Raw genomic sequence first — 18,020 nt, forward strand, 5'->3', positions numbered from 1 at the left:
TGCTGGGCCCATTCGATTGGCTGTAGGGCCAAGCCCTGAGCTTCGATTGACTGACTGTTTTGCGTACTGTAGCGTGTAATCTGTATGTCTTCAGCTGATTAGTATGTTTGGCATATTTCCCTCGAATAAGAAAGCTACCGGCTTTTACATATTAACTGGTAAGCTTCTTGTCAACTGTGCATGCTATAAAGAGGGAAGGTGAGCTGGCGAGTGTGCAGATCTGAGTTCTTTTTCCCGGAAACACATGACTTAAACCGGAGGGTCAGAGTCCGACTGCAGGCTATTCGCTGTTTCCAAAATCGCTACGACATTGCCTCTCGTTCAAAGGGCAAAGAAAGGGCCTGAAATCCAAATCCAGGAGACAAATTTGGGAACAGCCAAGAATTATATGGGAATATAAAGTGTTGTGCGAATTACTGGTGAGACGAAACATCAAATGGTCTCCCTCTCTAACTAAAACCTTCTCCACCCCTTACGTGAAATGCAGTGAGTGGTAGGAAAAGTCCATGCTGGAGGGCCGGAGTGTCGGATTGCATCGTTGCAGTATTATCCCCGGCACGGAACACTGTTGCATAATTCTTCGTTCAGTTTTAGCAGTACCTGCATTTAAAAGAAACCTGTCAGGTGTTTTTTTCCTCTTAAAATCCTAGGACTGTTTTCTGATTTTACTTTTTAACGTATTGGCGCATTTATAATTGCGCAATTGCATTTAATTTGATGTTTTAAGTATGTAATGAGAATTATAGCAAAATGACACCTTTTATTAGTTAACTAAAAAAATTAGAATATGCAAGCTTCCGAGGCAACTTAGGCCCCTTCTTCAGGCAAGATGTAATCAATTTAAGTATGTAATAGTTTATCATTTTTGCTGGGGGGTGGTCCTCGGTAAAGCCAATAGCAGCCTAACTGCTGCGGGTGGATTTATATCCCTGGCCCTGTGTGTGAGTTTGATCCTAATGTGCCTAAGACAGATGTTTTGGTAAATTGTGAGAAGGCTGGTGACTCATCAGAGTTTGCTTCTTGCCTTTTACTGATGCTCTTGGGGAAAGGCTGTGACTTATGTGGCTACGAATTATGCAAAGCAAGTCCAAATAATGGATGAACAAATCCTGCAGGAATTGGAAGTGCAGATTGTAGAATTCAAAATTGTTAAATGACAACCTGTGATGCCCAAGGTGTAAATCGTAATGGTTTATCACCAGGCACTCATGTCTTATGATAGCTGATTCAGTTTCTTAAAAATAATTTTAAAAAGAATTTTATGTGATTCAAATGGAGAACACCATATAAACCGGCCAGTGGTCTGCTCAATGGGCTAACATTTGTGAGAAGGTCTTTATTTACTGTACAGTAAAATGTAACTTTTGATGATCAGATTGATTGCATGCACCGTAGCACAAATGGACCAGTTTTTTTCCATTCCTGGAGTGCATAATGCGGGTTTCTGAATTGTTGATGAATGATCTGATTATTGCTCCAAGCTGTTCTATGATTGGGCCAGAATCACGTTAAGTGATGATGCATCTCCATATTAAACTGTCGAGTCTTGTGTTCAGATCCCCTGCCTGGGTCACTGTCTGTACTGAATTTGCATGTTTTCTGTGTGTCTGCTTGTGATTTCTTTGAAACATCCCAAAGATGTGCATTTTGGGATAACGGGAATCTCAAAACTGGCCTCGAATGTGTACCCTGTGATGGGTTATTGCCCCATCCAGGTTTTGTTTCCACTTTCACGAACTATCAAACTAAAAAATTTATGAATAGCAAAACGTAGCTAGAAAAATGAGTCAGATAAATGATGTCCTCATAGTTATTATTCTAGTGTTGTGGCAGGCAGTTTGGTGTAGAAGTTAAGGCTTTGGACCTCAAACCTTGACGCCGTGAGGTCATATCCTGCTACTGACTTGTGTGAGCATCAGCAAGTCACTTAACCTGCCTGTGCTCCAATTGGAATAAAAGCAAAATTAAATAGAGCCAATCGTATCTCTCAAAATATTGTAAGTCACCTTGTATAACTATAATTAGTGTTTAGGGTTAAAGGCAATTCAACACCACGCTACTTAGTATTCTAAAACTGTATTCGATTTGAAGGAAACTGTTATTTTATATAACTGACATTTAATGAGATATACAGCTGCTGATTCTTATACTTGTCAGTTTCTTAATGTATTATTTTTAATAGACCTCATATTAATTTAAAGTAATTTGTTATTATTCAGGTTTGAGAGCCATAAATGAAAGAAAGAACATTTAGTGGTGGTGTCTTTGGTTTACAGTACTGTTAAGCATTTGCGTTCTAAATTATTTCAAAGTTGTTTTTTCATAGTAAGCACATCATAGTGTAGCCTACAATTAAACTAGTCACTTAAAGGATTACTCCATCTAAAAATGATTTTTTTTATATGTTACACCATGTAGTTTGTAGTGATTGGTAAGAAACAATTTTGATCTCAAATTCACGTGCAGAATAAAGAGACAAGTTTCTGATATAATAAGCAATTGACTGCATTCAGCGCTGGACAACAGCAAACAGTACATGAAAAAATGTGACGTTACTTGTGCCACATAGTCCACGTGTCATGTCCACCAATTCTTGTGCTCTCAATGTTTCAAGTACGTTTTTTTAAATAAAATATTAAATAAAGCACCTTCAGTAATGCTCTCCTGAATGGGATATTCTCCGATGCTACCAAGCATTTCAATTGCAGAGCTGCCTGCTGTTGTTACATTTCAATTTGAAGCAGTGAGCTACAACTGAAGTACCTCAAAGGGGGTCTTTCTCCAGATTGCTCTTCCCAAGATTTCTTCCATTTTTTTTCTCCTACAAGGGTTTTTTTTTTTTTTTAATGAGTTTCTTTTTGTCTCCTTAGGAAGTCGAGGCTGGGGAGGCTTTCAAAAAACGGGTCTGATAAAGCCCAGTATGGCATTCCTTGTGTGATTTGTTTGGGCTATGCAAGAAATCAATTGTTGTTGTTGAATTCTGCTAGATGATCTGTCGCCAGTCTGTGAAGCTGACGTTCTGCCTGTTGAAGCACCTCAGATCAGGAAGGTTGCTGATTCCTGAAGGGATCGTTGGGCCCTTGAGCGAGGCCCTTAGCCTGTATATTGCTCCAGGGGCCTAATCCAGTGGGTGGCCCTGCACTCTGACACCCAACGGTCCTGAGCAAAGGGGCGCTGGGGCGTTTTACAGTGTTCCAAAAAAAGTTTCTCCTCCTGATTATATTTTCATTCACTTTAACTTTTAATCTTTGATTGTATTCCTCTCCTAGTGTACTCTTTTATTTTATTGACATCACGTGAAGTGCAACATTAGCCAATGCATAAGCTATTACGGGGCTGGACTTGCGACCAATGAATATGGCGGAGAGGCAGGTCTTCAGTTCTGACGCTCGGATGCCTCTGAGCACGTTCCATTTTCATCTACAAGAGTGCTTTCCAGTGGTGGTTTATTTAACAATATTTTAGAAAAGTATGTGTGTTTGAGATGTTGTAAGTATACACGGAGATGACTTGACATGTAGATGATGTGTCTCAAGTAACATCAGATTTTTTTTCATGGACATTTTTGATACTGTTTGTTGTTGTCCAGCATTTGTTACTATAGGCTTTTATTATTTCATAAGTGTTATCTTGTATCTGTATGAAAACATGACATTAAAGTACTGCGGTCTAATACAGTCCATGTCTGTATGTGTGTGTAATGCATACAATTTATGTAAATATATATATATATTTTTTTCTCCTGCTTCTGCAGTAGATGATCGTGAAAAGAATCTCTCATTACCTTTTGCACAGAAGTGGCAGGCGGTTTCTCTCTGGTGCCATGAGGCTAGTCCAATTTCAGCCCAAGGGTGGACCTCAGCAGATCAGAATTGGAGTGGAGGAGAGCAATGGGGGCAATATTATTGATCTGAACGCCTTTGATCCCACATTGCCACACACCATGAGGGGACTCCTGGAAATGGGAGCACATGGAATGGAGACTGCAAGAAGGTGAAAGATCTTGGCTGTCTTGCTAATCACAAATAATGTCATGTCAAGGTGCTGATTTGCCTTTTGCAATTATCTGGTCTCATCTCCTGTGGCTCTCATGATGGTTGCTTTTTCTAACGCAGAGCTTTAGGCAGTGGTCAGCATGTAGTGCCACGCAGTCAAGTCTCAATCTTTTCGCCTATCACAAATCCTGACAAGGTGGTCTGTGTGGGAATGAACTATGAAGACCACTGCCGGGAGCAGAACGTACCATTGCCAAAAGAGCCCATTATCTTCAACAAGTTCTCCAGCTGCATTGTGGGACCATATGATGACATCATATACCCAGCAGTGACCACCGTAAGTATGCTTTGGGAGCTCCGGCATCCTTCAATGTTTCTCCTTCCTGGAGTTTTTTTTATAGCTGAGTGACTCAAGGAGTGTGGAGTACGGGATATGACCGTGAACTCTGAAGTTAGTTGCTACTTTATCTTACAGTCTTGATAGGTGCAATTATAAAAAAAAAAAAAAACTTGGCTGCATTTTAAAATAAACTTTGGTCTGGATAAAAATGGTTGGAAGAAGCTAATTTTCCATCCTAGTTTAGAGAAGCAGTGCCTGTCATGTAATGTTTTATAAGTGAGGTGCTTTGACTGGATTGGCATGTTGTGTCCCACAGGAAGTGGACTGGGAGGTCGAGCTCGCTTTTGTGATTGGGAAAACAGGAAAAGACATAGAGGTAAGAATCTGAAGGATCTGCGAATACGTACTGTATGTGACATCTGGCTCAGTCTCCGAAGTTAAAGAGCATAGGAGACATTGTTACTCCGTCCATGTTTTGATGCTTGAAATACACAGGAGAAAGTCTGTTTGTGCTGATCAGCTCTGTCGTTTGTAGGAAAAGGATGCACTCGGCTACATTGCTGGTTTCACTGTGGCAGATGATGTCAGTGCACGCGATTGGCAAAAGCGGAATGGGAAGCAGTGGCTCCTGAGCAAAACGTTTGATACCTTCTGCCCTCTTGGACCAGCACTTGTTACCCCAGATGCTCTGTCAGGTGAGCCCGGGCTAGTTGTCATGTTACACATGTAGTTAGTCACAGATACGATGGTTTTTATTTTGTTTTTGCTATATTTGAAGGAAATCTAATTTCCTTTGTAATTGACAGCAGTTATCCAACCGTCAGTGGTTATGTATTTTGTTTGCTATTCCAGTACCTGGTTAATGTTTGGCAGGGCAAGTAGAGCAAGATGGAACACTGGTCGGTCCATCACACTCATCATAATCATACATATTCATATCTGACCAGTTCTTTGAAAATTGTTAGAATTCCAGAGAGACTTCTGCCATAGCTCAACTGTGCAGGCTCACACTTACTGACTCGAGTTCCTGGGTCGGCTGGCAGCCTTTCTGTGTGAGGAGGATGAGTTAAACAGAGAGGAGTGCAGAAGTCTCATGTGCAGAGAATGACAAGGCCAAGAGTCAAATCAGACCCAAGTTTGCGTAGCTCTAAAGCAGCAGCTGCATTATTAACTATATTACCTTTCCACCATCGGTGTAATCCTGTATAAGCGTAACACTTTGTGTGTATCTCTTTAACCTGATCTTTTTATATTTAAATGTAGGAAAAGTGGAGGCTGATAAAGGCAACCTTTCCAGGCAGTAGAAGTCAGATTTTTGATTAAAGGCAGTGATCACGTCAAACAGATGTGAACAACACTACCACAAAATGTGTAATTCTTGCTTTTAATCTTTAGTTTGTGTGAAAAATATGTGTGCAAAACTGAATACTGACAAGTGCAAATTAAAAGATACACACAAACACCATTATGTTTGCTAGAACCAAAAAGTGTTTATCATTACATCATTAAATGTCTACACCTTCTCGTCCCATGTTTTTACTTTTACAGTTTTGCAGTGTCCTTTTAGTTTAATTAAGAAAACAGATCTAAAATGAGGATGCCATGATTGTCGGATTTTTATTCTTGTTTTTCTCTAGTAAGCTGTTCTCCATTTATGGATAGTTTTCCTAATGTACTCTATAAAAAAGGCAGGCTCAAAGTCCTTGTCCAGTCGCATTGCTCTGAATTTCAAAGCTGGCACCTCAGCTGTTAAAAGCACGTCGACAGAAGAAAAAGAAACTGTTAGTGGTGACCAGTGCCACAGCCTCGTCCTTCAAAACAGGAAGGGGCTAGAAAGTGCAACTTTAGGAAATTGCTGAGTAGCAGTGTTTGAAAGTACAGTCACAATATTCTGGAGCAGGGATTTGAGTGAGACTGTTAGATGTAGTATTTTGAAAAGACAAGTTATCTCCGACATTTATAGATCTGGAAAAGGTGTACAGTAGAGTTCCAAGGGATGTCGTGTTTTGATGTATAAGAAAGAGGAAACTTCCAAAAACTGTGTTGTGCTCCCCTGACTATAGACCTTTGATCACACCCTCCTCTGCCCTTTAGCTTTACCACATTTTCATACAGTTTTCCAGCATTCCAAACTCGATCCCGTCTGCCGTTGTTCTTTCACTTTCCACTAGTGTATTATATGTTGACAGTATCTTGTATTTATTACTACCACTTCCATGCCCCATGTACAAATCCTTTACTATATTTATATGTTTATACCACAACCTTTTGTATTTTATTTCCTCTTTCATAGATGCATGCATTGCGGTGGGCTGGCACCCTACCTAGGGTTTGTTTCCTGCCTTGCGCCCTGTGTTGGCTGGGATTGGCTCCAGCAGACCCCCGTGACCCTGAAGTTAGGATACAGCGGGTTGGATAATGGATGGATGGATGGATAGATACATGCATTTTAGACTTCATTTGCATATCTTGTCTACTGTATTGTATATAATTTCAGTATTTATTGTAATGGACCATATTGCATATGCACTGTATTATTGTCCCCTTAAACTTCTCCTCACCCCATGTCACTTTACGGTGGCTGTTACATGTGGTCATGAGATCCAAGGATTTCATTGTACTCTATGAATATGCAAGGAAATCAAGCTTGAAACTGAATTTAATTGATTTTAAAAAAACATAAATTGAAATTTGTGTGTATACATGCATTTTTAGCAAACTAATTGCCAAAGTTTGTTTTAAACCACAAAGTTGCTGGTTCATTTGCCACTTACAGTACGTCTAAGTGAACATCCTGAACAAGTCACTTGTTTATCCACCAGGGCTCCACTGTAAAAATGTATGTAAGATAAATATAAGTCACCTTGGGTAAAGGTTTCTATTTCATAATCAATACTAGTGTTTTAAAAGCAGAATGTATAATAGCTATTAAAATATGGTTCTGAAAGCAGTGACAGCATAATGTATTGTAGAAGTTAACATTTATTTGTTTTTAAAGCATCTTGTACAGCAGTCGTAGTATTATCACATGTGCAGAGTCGAGTGACATTCTTACTTCGAGGACGATTTAACCGTTTTGTCTGTCCAGATCCACACAACCTGAAAATTTGCTGCCGAGTCAATGGAGAAGTCGTTCAGGACAGTAATACCAACAAGATGATCTTTAAAACAGCGAAGCTCGTTTCCTGGATGTCCCAGTAAGTACCACTAAAGACCCAGTAGCAGAAGTGAGAAACTAGAAATGTCCATGCAGGATGAACTGTACGCATTCTGAAGAAATACAAAAACATTATTTATACAAGAACAATTTTGGGTGTACAAGGTAACAGATTATCCAGGCAGTAAACATAAATACATTTAGAGAAGAAAGTAGTTTCTTTTATTAATATTTAAAAACGTTTTTTTTCTGTTTTCAATGTCTGTATTCCTTTTGTAGTTAGTATATACACAGTAGTTACTCAAAGGTTACTGTACTTACACACTTTTGCATGTTTAGGCAGTGGATTGTTGGTTATTGCTAATTATTCCTGCTGTCCTGTTACAATTTTCAAAATATATTATCAAAATGTATGCAATCTTTCACAAGGCAGAATATTAAAAAGCACTACACCAGTGGAACCCGTGACAAAGCGGGACAATAACTAAGAAGAAAGAGCATCAAAGCACAGCTATGGAGGCAGAAAATTTGATGAACAAAGCCTTCAGACGCTCAGAGAAATAAGCTAGGAATGCAGATAAGGAAAAAAGTGATAATCAGGCACAAATCAATAAAATAACACAGGTGGGTGTTCTCTGGAAAGAGCAATCTAAATGTTTTTGTAAAAGTCCATCAACATGGAACACTTTCTCCCAAAGAACATCCATCTTTTTTTTTTTTTTAAACCCCTTGAGCCAAAGGAAGGGTTACAGGAATAAACCCTGCTACGTGAGCTTCTGGAAACACAGGTCCTTTTAGAATGAGGCATGGAGACCGATGTCATCTAGCAGCCTATGCACCTCACGCTTCTCTGTTGAAGAGAAGAAAAAAAAAGATTGTTGATGTAGTGGGACACTGGCATTAAAGAAACTTGACAACACATACATGGCGTTTCACATGTGCACCTTATGATGTCCAAAGTTAATTAGCAGCCTAGCATACCACTCTCCACCCAGCTTGATGTAGTTCGGGTCATGGTGGTGCTGGAGTGTGTTATGGCTGCATTGGTTACAGCCCTGGTTGAGGTGCCAGTCCTCCACAGTGTAACCTAACCTGGCCATCCTTGGGGGTGTGGGAGGAAAACTGGACTGGAAGTGTTGAAGGTTGTGAGTCAGCTGATGATACAAGTGCAGGTCCACAATGCTTTATCTACAGTTCTGAAATTCAAATTGGAATCCGTTTATTGGACTTTGTTCTTCTTTTACAAACATCCCTAAATTAACTTTTTGTGGAAGGAACCTCAAGGTGAAGTTAATTTAGTTTTTTTGTTTGACCCACTGAGTAACAGGTATATCTATGGGCATTTGTTCATCCTGCTCTTTATTAGAGTCTGCTGTAGAGCAGCCCTCAAACGCACCGTGATCTGATCAGTGCAGACAAGAGCAGAAGGTGGCTGTGTGAATTATCAAATGTAATCTGCAATGCCTCTGTTTATTACAAACTAGTAGAAATACCCAGCATTTCCCGGTTTGTTAATGAACAAACAATGAAGACTCACTAATGTGCTTGTCCTGCGGTCTTGTATGTATGTTATCATCCACTTGACGCTCTGAACCGGCCAACTCTATTTAATTACAAAAGCAACAGGGGCACGGTGGCGCTCAAACATAAAGAATGCTTTTCAGTCACCTCCAGTCCGCCCTCTGGTGGTCGTTCCGAGTGTCAACTGGATGATAACACACATACAAGACCGCAAGAGCACCCAAACCTTACCTAGAAGGGGGTGGGTTAGGATTGATTTCACCCTAAAATATTTTTAGTCGACCAATGAGAAACGTGTACCAAGTTTCATGAAAATTGCTCCAGCCGCTTGGAAGTGATGCTGGAACATACATACATACTACACACGCAGTACTTTAGACTTTTATATATTTATATATACAGTGGTACCTCAGTATACGTCCTTAATCCGTTCCAGATCCTTGGACTTATACCAAACAAATTTTTCCCATAAGAAATAAAGGGAAAATGATTAATCTGTTCCCATGAAAAAAAATCCTATTGTTATTGGCATATTATACATTGATGGGGTTTATAAAATAATTTAAACACTGCTTAATACTAAAATATATAAATACAAAAGCCATTAGATGAAATAAATGAAAATTTAACCTCACTTTACTTTTTAATAACGTCTTTGTTTTTCACACTCGTAGATACCATTGTTCTCGCCATACGGTATGCAGCAGCCATGTCCCGGATATGCATGCCACCTTCGTACTTTTCAACAATCAATTCAAATTTACGCAAAAAAACACAAAATCACATGAAAATTCACAGAGTTATAGCGCGGGTTGTTCACTAAATGCTAGCAACTGGCGTACAGACGCTCGTGGGCAGCGTAGGGTAGCGTGCGGTGTGACGATGCAGGTCCGCTTCACGCTCCCATACGTCCTTACGGGGAGTCCTGAACCCGACAGCGTCGTTAATGTCACCGAGATGAGCTGACAAATGAGGACAATTCTCAAATGAAGCCAGGGGATAGTGCAAGAATGCTAAGTGCTTTTATTTAAAACAAAAATCAGTGTCCAAACAAAGTGCAGTGCATCTGGTTTCAATAAATAATTATTTAATAAATATCCATAAAAACAAGTGTTCTGTGGGGATAAAAAAACAATAAATAAATCCGAGGTTAAAAATGCAGTCTCACTCTTCACGATCCCACAGCCCACCTGTGCAGGTGTGACTCGCTCCAACTACCTCATTAACTTCCCCTCGGTTGTGCAGTCGCGCCCACGGAGAACGACACGGCTATACGGGTTAAAACCTGGCCCTTTTTTTTTGAAACTGCGGACCCGCTATACCACATGTGGTGTTGTAGCACGCAAGTTGTATTCCAAACAAAGGTCAGATAGCAAGCAAAATGTTTCGCATCCAAACAGGACGTATACCAAGGTGGACTTATTCCAAAGCAGACGTATACCGAGGTACCACTGTGTGTGTATATAATATATATTGTGGGAACCAGCCTGGACACAGACAGGTAGACATGTTGTTTTCACCACACACACGTTTATTTACAAGTTAGTGAGCACACCCCAGTGCCTCAGCACCAATCACCCCTTCAAGTCCTGGCCAACACACACAATGCCTTTAGTCTTCAGACCGCCTCCACTCCTCCGCGCTCCGTCCACTTCCCCCCGACTCCAGCCTTGAATCGAGGGAGGCGGCCCCTTTTATTCACCCCCAGATGGGCTCCAGGTGCTTCCTGATAAGCCTCCGCTGACACACCCCCATGTGGCAGAAGCCCTCCGGGTGTCCCTGATCCTCTCCCCCCCCCCCCCCCCCAGGTCCAGGGCTCCCAAGGCATCGGGGCGCCCCCTGGCGGTGACTACGGGACAACTACAGGGTTGAGCTTCCCAGCTGTGTACCCGTGGCCCCCAACACAACCAGGGCGGTCGCCCCCTCGTGGTCTGGAGGAGGCACAAGCCCTCCTCCGTTCCTCCTGGGCATCTCGGCTGGGTACCACCCCCAGCCGCGCGCCACAATATATATACTAGTACTGTGTATTAAGTATGTTCACTTGAAGGACCGACTGTGTGCAATTCTTATATAGAGATGTGTGCTTATCTACTGTACACAGCAGCAGCAATGACCTAAAAAGGAGAAATGGATCTTTTACTCGGAAAGTGACAAAGGCAAACAAATGACGTCATAAGATGATATGACTTTGCAGTGGCAGCCAAAATGTAACAGCTTCATGACTGTCAAGTTTTGTGGTATTTGAACATATTAACAGAACAGACAAAGACGTCTCTGTATGACCACAGATTAAAGCAAAATGGAAGTGGGAGATTTGTGAGTTATGAAAGACCATGTGAGCTTGTAAGGCAATTTAAGGGCCTCGAAGGACAGGCCTACCTGTAAGGAATTGTTTTTCATCAATTTTGAACCCCAGTTCCTTTTCATAACATCCTCTTAAATGGATGACTAGAACGAACTAATATTTGTATAACATTTTGAATTTAAAATAGTTGTATGTATTATGTGTATCAGAAGGTTGTGGGTCTTTTTGGTAGCAGCCATAATGTAGCCCCTAATACTATATGAAAAGCAAGGGGTACATTTTCCCCCGCATTTACTGTTTTGGTAGGACCTGTGCATACTTTTGGGGTATATATTATCCTGTTTAAATGGAATCTGTAAAAAGAATCCCCAGCTTATCAGTGAGAGTGTGTTGTGCACTGTACATATTTAGGTATCTTTGTTGACTCTTCTATCCATCCATTTTTCTTTAAACCTGCATCTTCCACTACAGCACTGAGAAGAGTCCAAGCCTGTGCCAGTGGCACCGTGAACTCCTCTTTTAACAGCCCTCACTCACTCACTCACTCACTCACACACTCAGAAGCAGCCAATCTAGAGCTGCTGTTGAACAAAGCTACACATCGGGGATTCATAAGCTAAACAAATGCATTTTAAATCTGGCATCTAAAACAAGTCTCTGATACTATTCAGAGTGTCCGATATCAGAGTGTGCAACATCACACGTTTGAAGAATTTGGCAAGTAATATTTACACAATCCACCCTAAGCTACATATGATAGGCACGACTGTAAAGTGAACATACTGGGATTGGCTCAGGTTTGGAGTGTAAACAGCACTTTCTGTGATTTTGAAACTTGCAGGTTCACCACGCTTTATCCAGGAGACGTCTTCTTAACAGGAACACCTCCAGGAGTTGGCGTCTTTAGAAAACCACCAGTGTTCCTTAAGGTACTTTTTTTTTTTTCCTTTCACCTCACTCACTTTGGTATTGCTTTTTAAATCAACAAGTAATTGTTAAGATTACAAGTAATACAATGCAAATTTTAAAAAAAGTTATTTGTCATGTGAGGGTCATTGCATTTTAATTGTACAGTTTTTTCAAAAAAAATTCTTGCATCACCATTTTTGATTTTGATAAAACTTAGTACATAAATTACACTTATTTTCCAGAGTTCATATATTTTATCAAAAACATCCCCTTGAGATGCACATGCCTTTATGATTAAAAACCTTCGACTACACCAATGTCAGGTAAATAAAACACAAAAGGTTTGGTGCTTTAGGGATTTCTCTCCAAAAGACCTGCGTCTTACAGTCCGTAACCAAAAGACCTTTGTGATGCACGACCCTGGAGTCAAGTGTCCCAATCTGTCAGCTTTCATTGTACCAAGTGCAGTATATTTAGTTTCTTGCACCTTAACGTGTATTGCTGTAGCAATTGTAGAAATGTAAAAGGCAGAGTGGCGTACAGGTTAAGACTTGGGACTCTGAGGCTGTGGCTTCAAATCCCACCACTGTGTGACCCTGAGCAAGTCACTTCACCTGCCTGTGCTGCAGTTGGAAAACCAAAACAGAAATGGAACCGATCATATCATCAATGTTAGAAGTCACCTTGGGTAAAGGCGTCAGCCAAATACTGTAAGTAAATGTACATGTGAAAAACACATCACTCTGAAATAACAAGAATTTGTAACTGTATACATATAATAGTTATGTACTCATCCAGACCTGAGGTTTCAAAATTATTTTTCTTGCCAGTCCTTGAAACAATTTTTGTTTATCACAAGACACAGTGCAACGTTACGTTTTGTACACTAGATTGGTGTTTTTGTGCTGCAATTCACACTTCATCTCCTGCCTTCTGTTGCAACTGCCCTGCAGTGTGTTGTTGTTTTCTGTGGTGGTGCTGGTGCTTTTTTCTTGCATTTCACGACTGGAATAAACTAAGACCATACAGTGCATCCGGAAAGTATTCACAGCGCATCACTTTTTCCACATTTTGTTATGTTATAGCCTTATTCCAAAATGGATTAAATAATTTTTTTTCCTCAGAATTCTACACGCAACACCCCATAATGACAACGTGAAAAAAGTTTACTTGAGGTTTTTGCAAATTTATTAAAAATAAAAAAATTGAGAAAGCACATGTACATAAGTGTTCACAGCCTTTGCCATGAAGCTCAAAATGGAGCTCAGGTGCATCCTGTTTCCCCTGATCATCCTTGAGATGTTTCTGCAGCTTAATTGGAGTCCACCTGTGGTAAATTCAGTGGACTGGACATGATTTGGAAAGGCACACACCTGTCTGTAGAAGGTCCCACAGTTGACAGTTCATGTCAGAGCATAAACCAAGCATGAAGTCAAAGGAATTGTCTGTAGACCTCCGAGACAGGATTGTCTCGAGGCACAAATCTGGGGAAGGTTACAGAAAAATTTCTGCTCCTTTGAAGGTCTCAATGAGCACAGTGGCCTCCATCATCCGTAAGTGGAAGAAGTTCAAAACCACCAGGACTCTTCCTAGAGCTGGCCGGCCATCTAAACTGAGTGATCGGGGGAGAAGGGCCTTAGTCAGGGAGGTGACCAAGAACCCGATGGTCACTCTGTCAGAGCTCCAGAGGTCCTCTGTGGAGAGAGGAGAACCTTCCAGAAGGACAACCATCTCTGCAGCAATCCACCATTCAGGCCTGTATGGTAGAGTGGCCAGACTGAAGCCACTCCTTAGTTAAAGGCACATGGCAGCCCACCTGAAGTTTGCCAAAAGGCACCTGAAGGACTCTCAGACCATGAGAAAGAAAATTCTCTGGTCCGATGAGACAAAGATTGAACTCTTTGGTGTGAATGCCAGGCGTCACGTTTGGAGGAAACCAGGCACCGCTCATCACCAGGCCAATACCATCCCTACAGTGAAGCATGGTGGTGGCAGCATCATGCTGTGGGGATGTTTTTCAGCGGCAGGGACTGGGAGACTAGTCAGGATAAAGGGAAAGATGACTGCAGCAATGTACAGAGACATCCTGGATGAAAACCTGCTCCAGAGCACTCTTGACCTCAGACTGGGGTGACAGTTCATCTTTCAGCAGGACAACGACCCTAAGCACACAGCCAGGATATCAAAGGAGTGGCTTCAGGACAACTCTGTGAATGTCCTTGAGTGGCCCAGCCAGAGCCCAGACTTGAATCAGATTGAACATCTCTGGAGAGATCTTAAAATGGCTGTGCACCGACGCTTCCCATCCAACCTGATGGAGGTTGAGAGGTGCTGCAAAGAGGAATGGGCGAAACTGGCCAAGGATAGGTGTGCCAAGCTTGTGGCATCATATTCAAAAAGACTTGAGGTTGTAATTGCTGCCAAAGGTGCATCGACAAAGTATTGAGCAAAGGCTGTGAATACTTATGTACATGGGATTTCTCAGTTTTTTTATTTTTAATAAATTTGCAAAAACCTCAAGTAAACTTTTTTCACGTTGTCATTATGGGGTGTTGTGTGTAGAATTCTGAGGAAAAAAATGAATTTAATCCACTTTGGAATAAGGCTGTAACATAACAAAATGTGGAAAAAGTGATGCGCTGTGAATACTTTCCGGATGCACTGTACATACATGCTCATAGCAGCTTCCTCCAGTGCTGGGTTACGGGGTGGGGACGGCGTCTTTCCTGGCAGCCCTGAGTGCAGAGCTAGTTCTACAGACACATACCGCTAAGCTGGTGTTTCTCAGCCACGTCTGGGATGTGAGCACATGAGACTTGTTCAGGGTGTAATCCACCCCATCCCTTTCAATGCCACTGAAGGGATCAACAGAGCTCGGTGAGATTTCTTACCCATTCCTAATTGTACCCGCTTCATAATCCTAACCCAAACTGACCACCCAACCACACACACACACCGCCACCACTCTTCAGTTGGATTTCCTGTTTAACACCTCACTTCTTTCTGACCTCCTGTAGGGGAGGGGATTAAAAACAGAATAAAAATATCACATTGCACAATCGATCCCTTTGGCAGTGGGTGGGGAGATTATACTGTGAACAAGCCACTGGCATGGGGGGGGGGGGGTCGTTCAATCAACAACATAACTGGAGCGATACAGTGACATCGCAGGGAGTTCCTCACATGAAACTTTGAGGGGCAAAAGCCCAGTGTGACAGTACTAACAGGTATGCTTAGAAACTTAAAGTAAAGGCAAAGTACAAAATAAGAGCACTGCTCAGTAAATTAACATGGAGAGAACGTGCAGCAGACAGCATGTCGGTATGGTAATTGAACCCATGATGCTTGAAAATGTAAAACTGCACACAGCAACGCTTTAAAGTTACACTAAGAGCAGCATTTACAAATCCAGTGTAGCATCAAGCCCTTCATCAGACACGACATTCTCAATCGTCAAAACTGTGATCTGACTCGAGCTTTGCGATGAACGAAGCATAAAGATGAGCTGTAGCAGGAAATAAATTCTGTCTTTTACACCCAGCTAGGATGGGATGATAATAAATGCTCAGTCATAGCCTATAAATCATTTGGGCAGCTCTGAGCCTTCCACTGTATGTGGCTCAACACAAGGTGGGGACAAAATATACAAGTATTGCTTTTGATTGGCTTGTGGGTTTACTGTACATGACTAGTTAAGGATAAGTGAAGGGAGTACCCATTAGGTCACTGAGGAGTGGCTGCTGAAAATGGGGCTTTGTAGTCGTATGTGAATGTTAAAATAAAACTCAGTCGTGTCAAGCAGTAATAGCCAGTATACACACTAGTAATGCCTTGTCTGTCTACAAATTATATATATATATATATATATGTGTGTATGTACTGTATGTGGAAAAAAATATATTACACAAACACACATAATATAAACACTGATTTGTATATAGTCTGAAAGAACAATACAAAACAGGGGAAAAAAGTTATAATCATACAGTGTATCGGCGCAGAAAAGCAATACAGCAACGTAGTGATGGGTGGTGCAAAAGCACTGATAATAAAGCATTGCAGAGCGACTTTCACGGTTATTCCTAACATCTACTGGGCCCAATTTGGGGAGGACAACAAAACAGCAGCCTCTCTGGCCCTGAAATGAACAATGAAAGTTTTAAACCTGTCAGCCTTGCTTGACACACTGATACCATAAGTGACTCCCTTTACCTCCCAACCATTTCCAGAACCCTGCGTCTACCATTGGCAGCCCCTGAGCAGTCTGCGCTGGACTACGTGATGCTTCTGGGGTTTGTGCCCTCCAGCAGCCGCTTCCTCCTTTGACATTCCCTCCTTGGTCTAGTTTCAGTTAGTGGGCCAGCCATGCTAGCCCCACGGTTTGGTCACTTGCTTACTGCAGACTTCCCCCCCCCCCCCCCAGGCCATTTGCCTCTCTCGTGTTGGTGCCCCATCCAGGTTTACAGCCACCTCATGACAGCGCACAGGACCAACCTAGTAATGCCTGTGGCAAACTCTTGGCAGCAAATCATTCTGTCTTACTAGGAATTAACAGCTTTGCGTGAATGCACTGTTCACCTGACACCATATGTGTACAGCAAGCTTTTTGCATTTTAAGTTTCCATTTGTTGGAAAATAGTAATGTGGTGGAAGTTGTCAGCCGTAGTGATGATGACTGCAGGTAACGCACACGTGGTGGGCCTGTGGATATGTGATTTAGGGGTGAGGACGTGTGTGTGTTTGGTTATTAAGGCAAAGCAGACAAATGAATAATTGTGACATTAGAATTTTGAGTTGTATTTGTAATTAAGTGCAACTTGTATTAATGACCCTATAAACCAAGATTATGCCTTAAAGTTATTTGGCTAAAGACTGCGATTTCAGACTCGTCATTTCTATCTCTGGAGTAGCAGTATGCTGATAAAAATGAGGTCCTCCTGTCGCTTCTTTTTAACATTTCAATTCTGTGAATGTTTCTTTATCATTTAACACTTTTATCTCTACTCTCTTTTCCAGAAAGGGGATGTGGTGGAATGTGAGATTGAGGAAATTGGACTCATCCAGAACAGAGTGGTGTAGAAGAAGAACTGAAGCAGCTTATTGCATAATTGTGCAATACTTTGCTTTTGAAATGACATTTTACAGGAACAAAAGATCACATTTATAGTCTCCAATCACATATAGAACATCAGTTCTAAACCCAATCACTGTCCGAGTTTGAAGTAATCATCACTAATCAGAGGAAATCTCTGCCTTTGCCTTCATATCAGAGCACACAAGGAGCAAATAATGATTTTTTTTTCCTAATGAAAAATGTAATAAATGCAAATTTAGAAGCTGAACTCCGGTCTTGTAATAAGCTGTCATTCAAAGCTCTTGTTAAACTGGCCTAACAGGTCAAATGACAAACCTGCGGTCCTGCTGTCTTTGTATATCCACTGTGAGAGTATCAGTAAGCGTCGGGGTGAGGAATGAGCCAGGAGCATTCTGGTTTGCATTTCTGTGGCGTAGTCAGTAGGCCACTTCACCTACAGTTCTCGTGGTTGCTTGATAATATTCATAAACATAATAGCAAATGTCTGGACTGTCAGTTTTGTAAAGCAGTGTTTAGCCTTCTGCCGATCTGGCATATAAGAAAGAGTGTACATGGGCCAAGTAACATCTGAGGCGGCTCACTTTACAGTGTGTGTGTCCGTAAAGCATGTGGACATTACTGTTTTAGGAGACGCAGTGCTGCTTTACCAGTAATAAGAAGAACAACTTAGGAAAGCTTACAGCTGCTTATAAACTCGC

General features: G+C 41.4%; 1 protein-coding gene across 4 annotated transcripts; it reads left to right on the forward strand.

Annotated features, from left to right (window-relative positions):
• Positions 1-75: 75 nt before the first annotated feature.
• Positions 76-17,569, forward strand: fahd2a (fumarylacetoacetate hydrolase domain containing 2A). 4 transcript variants are annotated; one of them, XM_051919862.1, is made up of 8 exons: positions 76-198; positions 3,755-3,993; positions 4,116-4,332; positions 4,652-4,711; positions 4,871-5,030; positions 7,424-7,532; positions 12,160-12,247; positions 17,244-17,569. In XM_051919862.1, exons 2-8 carry the CDS (start codon positions 3,758-3,760, stop codon positions 17,304-17,306), a joined length of 933 nt encoding a protein of 310 aa, XP_051775822.1. In that variant the 5' UTR covers positions 76-198; positions 3,755-3,757; the 3' UTR covers positions 17,307-17,569. The 4 variants fall into 4 exon arrangements, with proteins under 4 accessions (XP_051775822.1, XP_051775813.1, XP_028654047.1 ...); XM_051919853.1 differs by having other exon boundaries at positions 89-198; positions 3,796-3,993; XM_028798214.2 differs by lacking the exon at positions 76-198 and adding an exon at positions 206-419.
• Positions 17,570-18,020: the final 451 nt, after the last annotated feature.

Source organism: Erpetoichthys calabaricus, chromosome 1 (genome assembly GCF_900747795.2).
Source record: "Erpetoichthys calabaricus chromosome 1, fErpCal1.3, whole genome shotgun sequence".
Classification (NCBI taxonomy): Eukaryota; Metazoa; Chordata; class Cladistia; order Polypteriformes; family Polypteridae; genus Erpetoichthys; species Erpetoichthys calabaricus.

Excerpts from the sequence above, each read along its gene's own strand:
- fahd2a (XM_051919853.1), top strand. The coding sequence starts at position 104 with ATGTTTGGCATATTTCCCTCGAATAAGAAAGCTACCGGCTTTTACATA. Across the intron at positions 3,994-4,115 it reads GGAATGGAGACTGCAAGAAG|AGCTTTAGGCAGTGGTCAGC; the intron begins GTGAAAGATCTT and ends TTTCTAACGCAG. Across the intron at positions 4,712-4,870 it reads AAACAGGAAAAGACATAGAG|GAAAAGGATGCACTCGGCTA; the intron begins GTAAGAATCTGA and ends TGTCGTTTGTAG.